Source organism: Halichoerus grypus, chromosome 13, assembly GCF_964656455.1.
Source record: "Halichoerus grypus chromosome 13, mHalGry1.hap1.1, whole genome shotgun sequence".
NCBI lineage: Eukaryota > Metazoa > Chordata > Mammalia > Carnivora > Phocidae > Halichoerus > Halichoerus grypus.
In genome coordinates, this window is record NC_135724.1 from 47,160,775 (window position 1) to 47,173,679 (window position 12,905).

Genomic DNA, 12,905 nt, shown 5'->3' on the forward strand with positions numbered 1-12,905 from the left:
CAGAACCTTCTCAAATTCTGGGTGGAAGCAGACTTGGTGCGATGCCAAGAGTTCTTCCGTGGCGCCATGTCTTTCTGGCCTGATCCAGAAGGCTCTCCCTCAGCTGGCCCAGGACACGGCCGTTCTGGGAGCCGCCCTGTGCACGCACCTGTGATGTGCTGGCAAGGAGCAAGGGAGTGGCACCGTGGCCCCAGTGTGCAAACACAAGCATGCACACACTTGTGTGCGGTGATGTGCCGGGCGGCGAGAGGAGCGGGGCACGGGACTTCACGGAGGCCACGTACTGTCTCATAGAGTGGACGCTTCCCCTGTGGCAGCCCTCCAAGACGTGTTTATCATCCCCGGCAGACGGGGCTGAACAGGATGTACAATTTTTCATTTAGGAAAGCGGCAGCAGAATGGGGAACTACCTCTAACACGGTTACCTCAAGCTGGGCCCACTGGCCAATCAGCCAATTCTTCTGTTCCCGAAATACCCAGCCCTCCCTCCCTCTTCTACCCCACACCAGGCACCCCGAACTCTCAGGGACAGACTCTCCTGCTCATCCTTGGTGGACGCAAATCTTGAGCAGAGACTCATAGGCCCTTGCTGGGGACTGAAGCCGGTGAGCTCCAAGCAAGGATATCCCGGAGTGGGAAGGGGTGGTCTGGATCCTTCCCTGTGGCAGCCACAGCAGCTGCGCTCTGCCCTACACACATACACACACAGAGAAGCGGCCTGCAGCTGCGGGCCAACCACCTCGTCTCCCGGACGTGGACGCAGAGGCTCAGAGGGGGAAGGGGCAGGGCCAGCCCCGGGAGCCAGGGCTCCCAGCTCGCCACCCGCGCTGTCTTCCTGCGTTTCTGCTCTTAATCGGGCTAAAAGGAGCAGGGGAGACAGCTTGGGACTGCCGGCAGGTAGGAAGGGCCGGCTGGCGGTGGGCAGCTCTGCCTCCACCAAGGTGGGAACCCTGAGAAAGAGGTGCAGCCTCCCGAGGCCTCGCCTCTGCTTCCCTGAATGAGGACGAGCACCTGGCACGGCTGCTTCACAGGTTTCTCCCGAAGCGCCGACAGAGACCACCACGTACCTAACGGACACTGGAAAAGTCTATCGAGAGCACAGAGGCAGGAGACGGCAGAGGGCCGGGCTCTGCATCAGGCGTGCTGAGTCAGCGTGTGAGGGCGGGGGGGGGGGGGGGGGGGGGGGCTGGGGCTGGGATCCATCCTCACAGTCACGTTGCCCGGGTGACTTGCACACCCAGCAGTCTCCTCGCCTGGCTAGCACCCAGCTACGGCTCGGCCTGGAGCCGCTTCTGCGGGATCATCCTCCCTAAAGCCCCGGCGGCCAGGTCACTCTCACAGTGACTCACCCTCACGACACGCTATGGTCTGGAGAGCTGGCCCTCTCCCGGGACGCGCCCTGCTCTACGTCCGGATTCCTTTGCAGCTAGGATCCCAGGTACCACGCTGGTTCCTCCGGTCCCGCGCACCGGCACAAGGCGGCACCACTGGAGCGGAAGCTGGGCTTCTTCCTGCTGCTCCTTCCATCTCAGAAGGACCTCACACACCAACAACCCAGCTCAGCCTGCAGCCCTGCGCCCAGGCCTTGCAGGAGAGACCGTTTTCACAAGTAACCCTGTCCTCACTCTTGGGGTACAGAGCCCAAGGCCTACTTTTCCTGAGAGCAGGAGTGGACACGTACATTTATTTCCAGGCTGGTCCTGGAGAGGGGGGCAGACGGCGGGCCAGTGAGCCAACACGGAGTTCCTGGGCCCAAGGCCTGGCTCCCAGTGCGGGCAGCACACAGCAGCTGCAGGGATGGCCAAGCCCTCGAGTTCATCTTCTAGGTGACAGAATTCCTCTGAATCCGCTCTGCTGTCCAGAGGTACAGAAGCGGCATTCCGTCACCCTCCCCGTGTGGAGTTTCCAGCCTCAAGGCCATGTCCTTGCCACTGTTCCGGTGTGGAGTGGGAAGCCTGCTGGCAGCCTAACCCTCTACTTCTTTATCTGGCTGTCACTGGGCTATTCTGTGGGTCTTTTCTAAAGTAGATATGGTACATTTTGGGGTGGGGGATCTCTGCAAACCTCCATCTCTGTCAAGGCCCATTTCCTGACCCCCATGTGGCTGGCAGCCTTCAGGACAGTGTGGCAGAAGGAAGGGCTCCATTGGGTATGGGAGAGCTGGGCCCGGGATTTCCAGGGTGGCTGCTCTGGGAAGTCCAAAGGCATCCAGGGAAGGAGAGGAGAACATGGACTACCGGAGGCTTGCAGCCACCGTCCCCGAGGCACAGGCTCAGTGATGCCATCACTTTAGTCCATCTCCTGACATCGATGGTGGGGTAGGCTGGCTTCTGGGGCAATGAAAGGCCTTCACGACGCAAGACAGGAGGAGGATGGTGGTAGGCTGGGGATGTCAGTCTGAGCACCTGAGGCAGGTGGAGAATGCAACAGTGGTTGCATCAGTTTCCTGTGCTGCCATCACCCAGTACCATAGGCTGTGCGGCTTAAACAACGGTCTCTCGGTTCTGGAGGCTACGAGTCTGAGATCAAGGTGTCAGATGGGTTCCATTCTCTCTAAAACTATGGCCAGAATCCTTCCTTGCTTGTTCCTAGCTTCTGGTAGCCCCAGGCACCCCTCGGCTTGTGGATGCATCACTGTAGTCTCTGCCAACCCTCACCCGGTATGCTCCCCATGTGTCTGTTCACATGGCTGTCTTCTCTCTGGCTCTCTGTTTATAATGATATCAAGTCATACTGGGTTAGGCCCGCCTTACTCCGGTATAACCCCAGCTTAACTAGTTTATATCTGCAAACACCCTAGTTCCAAATAAGGGTCACAGTCTGAGGTCGTAGGGGTTAGGACCTCAACCGTTCAACCCAGTGCAGCGGTGCGGACTCCAGCTGCCCTTCGCAGGCCGGACACAACTGCCCCACTGGCCGTGGCCCCGACCCAGGCGGCAGGTGCTGTTGGCCTTGGCCTCGCTGTGTGGGAGCCCCTCCAGTTTCTTCTTTCTCCACCTCCCTTGCTTGCTGGGATAGCTCCGTCCTCAGTCTTGCTATTGTCTCTGCTTCTCTGAACGGTGGCTCTGTGGGGGAAGATCACAAACTCTGGAGCCAGAACCCCCGGGTCAGACCGCAGCTCCACCGCCCAGTAGCTGGGGGGCCCTAGTCAAACTGCTCAGTGTCCTGTGCTTCAGGTTCTTCATCTGGCTTCTCCAGCATCTGCTGCACGTTGACAGATCTGTGGGGCTGTTTCAGGTCCGACTTCAACTCAGCAGCCTGGGGTCCACGACCAGGGCAGCTGAGTGGGCAGCCCCCAAAGCGATCATCTGCTCCCTGCTGACCCCGCACAGCCCAGACTCGGTACTGGAGGAATCACCCTGAGCCCACGGCCGCCGGGTCAGGCAGTTCCCACAGGGGATGACGCTCCTTGCTGTCCTCCGCTCCAGTTCCTGTTGAGAACCGCTCTCCAGAACAGAAGCAGACAAGATTCTCCTGCGCGGTCCTGCCTGTCTTGAGGGTGCCTTATGACCTCTTGAGAGGCAGGACCTCTCGACCACCCGGAAGGCAGCTACCCTCTTTCCAGCGACAGAGGTGAGCCGAGGGGGCAGTACCAGAGGCTGAGCTGCACGTACGGGGTTACAACGGGCCCCCAGTTACTCTGCCCTTCTGGCTTGAGAGAAAAATGAATTAAAAGTGGGGCCACTGCTAGGCACCAGGCTCCCCTGCAAGTCTAACTGTATCGAGACTCCTAATGCCCAGGTTTTGCCCGTGCACGTTACTATGAATCAAAGCGCTAAGAAACAGGCTGTGGTTCCTTCCTGGCCTGGGATGGCCTGGGACAGACTGAGTGACCACTGTTTTCAATGCCACCTAATTCCAGGCCATGGGATTTGCCGGACGTAGGGCTCCTTGTGGCCCAGGGCAGAAGCCGACAGCTGGGCCAGGCCACGTGGCACATGGAGAGTTCCAGCCCCGTGGTGCTTGCAATTTTGCAGAGGGGCCATTCCACTCTTGGGATGAGAGGTAGCCTGAGTGCACGTTCGTGCGGTGGCCTGCCTGCAAGAAGCTGTGTACGCAGCCGCATGAAAGGGGAGAGGAAGGTCAGCTGGGAGGAGACCACCCAAAATGCAGAGGCGCAATTCAGAAAGGGGCCTGGCCCGCTGGGGATCGAAGGCAGCGTCAGGAAGGCCCGCTGTGAGGCTGACAACTCAGCTACCTTCTAAGACACCAGGAAAAGAAGGGAAGGCCAGAACTTAGCTATCTATCTGGAAGAGTCTACCATATGGACACATTGAGAGATCTTTGGCTTTTTCAAGAACAAAGACTGACTTAGGAGAGGAGGGAGGGAAGGGACCTTGGGCCTCCCCGGGCTCACAGCACAGGCCACAATGCTGTGCAGGGGGGCGCCTCAGGGGGCACTGGATGCAGTGGGAGACGGGGGGCGGGCAGGTGAGGCAGGGAGCTGAGGCAGGTGTGTGGGGGGGGTACCTATACCCCAATAACAATGCTTGAGAACAAAGAGGAGCTCAGAGCTGACAGGCTGCTGGTCTGGTTTCAACTGAAACCGTATAAAAGGTGCTTCCACTTTGGGGGCTGGTAAGTCCCTCCTGTCTTCCCTATTCTCCGGCCCTGCACATCTCCCCGGGCATTCTTACGAGCAGCTCGGAACAGATGTGCGCTTGCTGTAGACTCAGCTACGGTTCCTCTCTGGGTCACAGGAGCTCCCGGGGCAGAACATTCCAAAGGAAGGAGGGCTATCAGGCAGTGCTCCCTGCAGCTCCTTCCAGCCCCAACGGCCCCCCACACAGCCCCCGCATGGCTGGGGTCCTCCTGCCTGACCGCGCCGGCCCCCCAAGCTCAGCCGGGCACTGGAACGCAGACGTTCCGTGCTCGCTCAGGTCGTTAAGCAGAGCGGCAGCCCTCGCTCCATCCATCTAACCACGAACAGCTGGGCATTTTGGCTCTTCTCGGCATTTTCCCCTTTCAGTAAGAGGACAAGTAAATCACAAGGAAAACTGTGGGAATGAGCGGAAGGCCTTCACAGCCTGGGGCAGCATTTGTTGCTATTTCTACCCATCGGATTCCAAATCCATAACCCTGGATTTACTCTCCCTTCCTAGCCCTGAGGGGGGCAGCTCTTCAGTTTCCCTCACTAAAATGAAATCGTTTGCAAATCAAGGAGAGAAACACAGGAAAAACTGCTTTTGCTTCAGGTTTATGCTACCAGTGTGGATTTACCAGGAGGTGCAAAAGCAGGCCCACAGTTTCAGGTATTTGTCAAATACTTATGTGGTACTACAGAAACTTCGAGAACAGTGTCTTCACTCTCAGACTCTCGGTGGGTGTGGGCCTGAGTTCACTCACACTCACACACTATTTGGATGCACTTCTAAATACATGCTTCTTAAGTGGTTGCCTCAGAGCAGGAGCTGAAGAACTGTGTACGGGGCACCATGTTAAGACCACAAAATGGTCACTGAAAATCTGAGACAAACACATAGAAAGGAAGCAGATGCTACAGCACCTTGCATAAATGTAAAGCTAATTATTTCATTTTGTATTCTTTTTATAAGAAAAGATGAAAAGAAAACCACAACACTGATACACGCTACAACGTGGATGAACCCTGAAAACATTATCTAAGTAAAAGCCACACACAAAAGACCACACAGTGTATGATTCCATTTTTATGAAATGTCCAGAATAGGCAAGTCTACAGAGACAGAAAGTAGATTAGTGGTTGCCTAGGGCTTAGGGGCGGAGGGCTGAGGGTATAGGAGCTTCTGGGGATGATGAAAATGTCCTGAAATTAATTATGGTGACGGCTGCACAACTTTGTGAATGTTCTAAAAACCACTTAATTATACACTTATTTATTTTCTATTTTTAGTGGGCTCTACGCCCAATGTGAGGCTTGAACTCAACCCCTGGACCGAGAGTAGCATGCTCCACCGACTGAGCCAGCCAAGGCGGCCTATACACTTTAAAATAAAGTGAACTGTATGCTATGTGAATTATATCCAATAAAGCTGTCACATACACACAACCCAAAAAACCCCTAAAGCCAGAAAAGAAACCCACCACAATGCAATAGGGCATTTAAGAAGGCATTTTATTTTAACACTTGCACCAAAAGCTGGTGGGCCTCAGAGATCCCACTGCTCAGCTCCCATGCAGGTGCCTGGCAGACTGTCTGTGGAGCTGGGGAAGCTCTAAAGCCCTTCCAAGTCTCAGGAGAGGCCTAGCAATGGTGTTACTGTAATGACTTATTATTTTTCCTAAACTGAATGAGCTTCAAGCACCTTGAAACCTGAGGGCCCTGGAAGGAGCCTTACAAGGGAGTATCCCCTGGGGCTCAAGCTGCTTTAGCTTCTCTATAAACCCACCCTGCAGACAGGTAAGTACCTACGTCATCAAAATGGCTTTCAGTGGAAAAGAAATATGGTGAGGGAAACCAGAGCCCACCTGCCTGCCACACAGAAAGTTGACTTAGCCTTCCTTTTATTGAGTCTTAAATTTCCCACTGCTCAGCTATCTCATACTGTGCCGAGAAAGTTCTCAGACATATTCCCACAACACTGGGGAGGTCTGGGGGTAAGGAGGAGGAGTTTTTCTAGGAGTAGTGAATAGGCACTTTACCAAGAAGATCAATCCAAGAGATGTCCTCTCGAGATTTATATACCTATAGATATCATAAAGGTTATTAGTCGGTTTTCCTTCTGATGTCAAAATAGTTTGAGAGGGATTTCTTCCTGAGAAGGAAAAGGATCCAGATACGCATTCAAATAACATTAACTTTGTTGGCATTATCTCAGTCAGCTCTTTTGCTTACTTTCTCCTCTTAATTGCTCTCCACACCCAGAAAAGGAAGAAAAAACAAAACCACTACTGACTTCAGCTGCCAGGTTCTAATGATAAACAACCACTTTCTGGCCAAACTTTAATTACAAGGCAGGCGGCGCACAGAGCAGGAAGCAGCCGGTTCGGACTCGAGGCCTCGCGCCCGCCCTCACCGCACTGAGAAACACCATCATTAAGCTAAGGCCCTACGAGAACCTACATGTAGCCAGGAGGCTCAACATACTTTCCTAATCTGTGGTCACCGTCTAGAAGCTTCAGGGCCAAAACCACAGGGGCAGCTGCGACTGGGGTTTCTAGACTTGTCCCACGAATTTTTTTTTTTACTTCAAAATTTCCCCTTTGCCCTTTCACAGCAGCTAATAGTGGGAGTGACTTGCACAGATGAAAGTTAAAAACCAGTGTCACTCCGAATGCAAGGCCAGCTTTAAACGGCTGCCACTTAAACTTTGTACATGACAGGCTTCCTTCTAGGCCTCAGGGAAATGTTTGCCTCTGGAACTCTCCCACTTTTGAAGGCGTGGCCACGAGTGGCCTTTTTATCTCGTACTTAGAACACACATGAATGAAAATACTCATCCAACCACATCCTGGCGGGTTAACATCAGCTACACTAGGACCCAGAAAGCCCGCTCCTAGGTATTTACCCAGGAGAAATGAAAATATATGTCCACGCAACACTTGTATAAGAATGCCCATGGCAGCAATATTCATGGTATCCCTACCCAGGAAACCACCCAAATGTCCATCAACAGGAGTGGAGATAAATAAACTGGGGTATGTCCTTACAAGGGAACCCTAACTCGGCAATTTAAAAAAACCCAAACTACTGATATGTGCAACATGAGTGAATCTCACCTATTCTATGAAGGAAGAAGGACCAAAAAAAAAAAAAAAAATTTAAAAAGCACATAGTATATGATTCCACTTACATAAAGCGCTAGAATAACTAGTTTACGGTGACACAAGTCAGAACAGTATGGACAGGAGGCAACTTTCTATGGGGAAAGAAATGTTCTATCTTGATTGAAGCAGAAGGGACAAAATTCATGGAACTGTACACTTAAGATGTGTGCGTTTGATCATACATAAATTACAACTTAATATGAAAAGAGAAAACAAATAAATAGTGGCTGGGGGATGCGATGGGGCGAGAGGTTTAGCGCATCACTTTCTGGGCTGCTTGATTCTGCAGAGGCCGCATGAACATCTCAGACCCTGAAATGCCACAGCCCCTGGTTCTCAGGCTTGAGGCCTCCACTGGGCTGGCCTCCCCTGAGCTGCGCTGGCAACCTAAGGGAGGCAGGCATAGGCTTAGGCAGCAGGACCCCCACAGGCCTCGAAGGCCAATATGAAGGGCGGTGGGCAGTGCTGCGCATACAGTCAGCCTGGCACCTGGCCGCACCCTTGCCCAGCCTTCCAGCAAAGGCCACTGACAGGAAGCCCTGGGGGAGGGGACAGAGGAGCCGGGGCCTCATAGGCTTCGCGCAGGTCTGACGTCCACCTGCAGGGGGTGCCCTGCCAGTGATGAGGGTTCACATCCCAGGAGGAAAGCTCTAAGCTGGGTGAGTTTGTCTAGGCAGAGTGCCTCCCACCCACCCACAGGCCAAGATGGGCCCCAGACCCTCAAAGGAGGTTTTCAACAGCCTGGGTCAAGTAACCGTGTAGCTCTGTCTGTTTACGCTGGTAGTCTGTGCCTATTACAAGCACAGCTACGTGTGCCTGGGGTCGAGTAAGTATGGAAAATCTGTCAGGATCATCATTCTCTGGGCTTGCCTTCTCCACCTGTGTGTGTGTGTGTGCATGTGGGTGCACGCGTGTAGAGGGAAGGACGTTGACTGTCATTGTTAAAAATACTGATTTGATATGCTCTCCCTCTTTCACCTTCCTTCACAAGACAGGGTCTTGCACATGGGCCTTTCCCACCAAGGCCTGGAATGGCTGCTCCTTCTTACCCCTCACACTCACCTTCAATGCCATTTCTTCAGGGGAACCTTCCTGGAGGTAGGTTCCTTCACTCCCCTACCCTGCCCCCATCATCTCCTACCACTTTTCTTCACCCTCCTCATGCCCGCAGTGACTTGTCCGCTTGCTCACCATCTGACTTCCCCACCTGCTATAAGGCTGAGGAAAATGGGGATTGTGGCCGGTTTGTTCTCCACTATATAAGGAAGCATCTGGCCTGGCACACAGTAGGGCCTCAGTCAGTACTGGCTTAGTGGACAAATTCTGTATCTTCAAGCAAACCAACCAAAACCAAAACCCCCATGCGTACTTGTGCAAGTTTGCATGTGAAACAGCCCTATAATCCATGCCTGCTTCTGGAGAAGTCTCCTGGGAGCCAGTCTGAGGCTCTCTGTAACACAAGACATGCATGGCAGTGACAGAGAATGCTGAAAAGTGGCTGTCCCATATCTGATCAAAGTACAAATCTCTGCGGCCAGAAGAGGAGATGTACATCTTATGGAACTGACCAGAAAATGCAGTTCACGAGCCATTTCATTCTCTAAAACACATACTATTACAGGAAGCAGGGGCTGCAGATGCAACCTGGGAAAATGAAAAATGAGCCAGTTGGGAACATAAAACATGGAGGACAGGACATATATGCTGACTTGGCAAGTCATCTAGCACAGTGCCCAAGGAGGAAAATGGCCTGTGTGCACAGGCACGTGCATGTAGTCTGCGACCTAGAACCTTGAAGCTCACAGTGAAATCACTTAAAGAAAAAAATAAATAAGATCTGACACCAGACTGCCACCAGGCCTACAGGAGAGGTCCATGTTATCGCCAGACATGACATAGCCCAGAGAAGAGCTCCCTGCCAAACCCCAGTCGGTCAAAAATAGTGCCCTCTCTTATTCTCTTGGTTACTTAGAAATCTGTTAAACTGTTGGCCCAAAGAGTCATTTTCACGTCCTCCCCCGAGGTCGGCCGTTCTGCCACTGACTGCTGAGGGATGTGGGAGTCCCAGGCCAAGTGAGAAGAGCACCAGCCTCAGCCCCCACTTCCTGTCTGTCAACTGTGACGGCCTCACTCAGACTCCCCAAGCCACAGTTTCCTGACCATTACTTAGTAAGTAAAGCAATGAACAACATAAAGAATCCTATTCTTACACAAGTCATGACGTTTCAGTTGCTTCCTCCTTCACATTAGGGTGGCGATTCTGGTCATTTATTAAACACTTATTATGTGCTAGCTTACATGAATATGGCCTGGCATTGTAAAAGTAACAACTAATCTTAACAGGTCTTGGAGTGGGGAAAAAAAACATACATGGCTCTGGTTCTGCTTTTTGTGTTAGGAGGTGGGAAATAAGGATGGGAGAGTGAGAAGCAGGGGCAATATTAAACTCAATGCCTTTGGTAATTCATGCTGACTCAGCATAGTGTATTAGAATAGGATTTTTGCTGGAAGCAACTGCCAAGGACCTCTGCCTGGTGTCTCTCTGATGGCAGCTACTTGCCAAAGGTTCAGGGAAGAAAGCGAGGCTGGAGGGTGGAACCCCAGTGCTGAGACCTCTCAGTTCAGAGTGAGTGTTCAGGGGCCCTCTGAGTAAACGGGGTCCCACTCTGGCCTCTGCAGACACAAGAGCCCAGAAGAGGCTGGGGCTGCTGAGAATGGCACGGGCTGGGGAGGAGCAAGGGAACCGGAGCGGGATGTTTTGAGCTGCGCCCGCCCCCTCTGGGCCTTTCCAGGACGCGGTGGGAGCATTCTGGGTTGGTGTTCTCCTACCTGATGCCATGTGCGGCAGGCCTGGCCTGGCAGCTTTCCCACAAGCCCAGCTCTCCCCTTCTCCCACGGCTGCCCGGGATCCGCCTGCCGCTGAGTTGGGGCAAGTCTGCCCCAAGAAAGTACACAGGACCCAGACAGGCCCCACGGGCATCTGGAGAAACGGCAGACCAAGTGGTGGGAAATGGTGGTCAGCCAAAAGCAGAAACCAAAATTACACAAAGGGAAAAACAGGAAGAGTCCATGAAGCAAAAACGGCAAGTAAAGGTTTTGCATTTAACGCCCAGAGTGGCCTACCTTCACTCTCCCAGGAGAGAATTCTGTCATCCGGAGCCCAGTGCCCAGTTTGCCTGGAGTGCACGTGGAGGCCTACAGTCACCAGGGAACTCCAAACAGAGCTGAACCTGAGGGGCCTGACCCTCCCCTAGTGGGGTCTACGGATGTAGGAGCTCAGGTGTGTCCCTCAAGAGGTGAGGGTCCCTGACCAAAGTGGTTTATGCAGGCCAGGTGACGAGAAGAACCCAGGACCAGCCCGTGCTGGGCCTTCTGTGAGCAACCTACACTGGGGAATCCCCTAGAAGCTCCCCAGGCCGTGCAGTGTTTGAACCAGCCCCCCGAGGCCAGAGCAGCCGCCTGTTAGGGTGAGCATGCCTGAGGGGCAGCAGGGGTGAGGCTGAGGGGGTGAGCAGACCGTCTCTCCACCACTACTCACCATGTACGAAGGAAAGATCAGAACTCGTTTGTGCTTGCCACAAGGCCACTGGGGGTCATCCAGGAGATTTGGGTCATAGTCCATAAAGTCTCCCAGGTCGCTACCTGAGGATCACACACAGAATAATCAACAGGGGCCCCAGACTCCCTGAAGCAGAAGCAGGAGGGCGGACGCCAAGACTAAAGTTAGACTGAAGCAAGGCCGGCCTCAGGTCGTTGAGCCAGAGTCACACCGCACACTCTGCGCCTCAGGAGACATCCCTACATGCCAGTGAAGGGTATCCCCTGCACAAGGGGGGTCACCAAATACTTAACATTCTCACAGTTTTTCCACTTTAGAAAATTATGTATCACTCCCCCAGACCTGGGAGAGCATAAAACCTCACAGAGCATGAAAGATGAAGCGAGCACTCGGGTTACAAAATGGGGCACCAAGAAGGCACATTTGCTGAACCTGCAGATCAAACGAGTAACTCAAGTCCTGCCCCATGAGCCGCATGTTTCTGGTGTGAAGGCTTCCAGGCAGGCTGCTGTGTCCGTCCACAGATCAGAGTGGCGCCAGGGCAAACAGCTGTCAATGGCCAGAGCTTGTGGGAACCGAAGGACAGTGCTTCCAAACTCAGCACCCGCACAGGCCTGAGCAATTTCCCCCCTTCACCTGGAGTTTCTCTGGAGTTTTCTCCCTTGTTGGAGTCTTACAAAGGTTTGTAGAGGCAAAGCTAGAAGCAAGCAAGCCCTCCTTCACACTCACAGGCCGCGAGAATCACAAAAAGTTCTCACACCTGATCCAAATCGGAACACTGGGAAAATATCGGCAAGAACCAGGGTGAGATAAGGAGCTGAGTGGTGGGAGAGGGTGGAGGGAGGGGGCGGTCCAGCCATATCTGCACGCTACAGACGGCCTTGGCATTTCTCCTTGCGGGAGCTTGGGAGTTGGTGGCTGAAACATCCCATTGGTGAGGTCCCCCTGTGGCCTGGCTGTGAACCTGTATGGCCTGAAATCGGGCTTGCCCCAAAGTCACGTGGCCCGTGGGATGGGTTCATGCTCCATCCAGAGGCACCCGTCCCCCACTCTGCACACAGGGAGACCCAGCCCACACGGTGCACTGAGGCACCCTTCTCCATGCGCTGCCCGGCCCCGGCCCCGCCCAAGGTTACCTGTGTCCAGGCTCCCCTGGGTGCTGCTTGCGCGTCCTATGGAGAGGCTGCGGTGGCTCAGGTTACGGAACTGGGAGAAGGAGGACGTGGAGTCTATGGTATTTCTCCGGGCTCCGAAGGCATTTGTGGGTAACAGAAATTGGGTGTAAGAAACAGTCTAAAAGGTGAAGACGAAAACGGACAAAATGGATTACTCCCAGGCAACGATAGGTTTGCATTCATATTCTTACATCCGTACTTCTAAAATCCAATGAGATCTGAGATGAAATTTGTTTTGGTATTTATTTGTGCCAAAACCTAAACTCAACTAATTTGAGGCTACGTATAGTTTTAATTTATTGCACTTTGTGTAAATATTCATGTTATATGGTAGAAACATCACTGTGTGTGAGAACTATCCCAGGAGCACTGGGATGTTGTGTAATACATGAGGCACATACCGCAGTGGCTTTTTTTCTTTTTTT

The 12,905-nt window shown here is 53.3% G+C and overlaps 1 protein-coding gene across 5 annotated transcripts in view; it reads right to left on the reverse strand.

Annotated features, from left to right (window-relative positions):
* CABLES1 (Cdk5 and Abl enzyme substrate 1) overlaps positions 1–12,905 on the reverse strand; it is a 110,367-nt gene that overhangs the window by 7,675 nt on the left and 89,787 nt on the right. For 4 of the 5 annotated variants that reach the window (XM_078060511.1, XM_036098089.2, XM_078060512.1 and 1 more), the window contains 2 exons: positions 12,442–12,598; positions 11,285–11,388 (listed from right to left, as the gene is read on the reverse strand). In XM_078060511.1, coding sequence (XP_077916637.1) covers positions 11,285–11,388; positions 12,442–12,598 — 261 coding nt within the window. Of the gene's footprint in view, positions 1–10,575; positions 10,727–11,284; positions 11,389–12,441; positions 12,599–12,905 lie in introns of all 5 variants that reach the window. The other variant, XR_013443358.1, reaches the window with a different exon arrangement.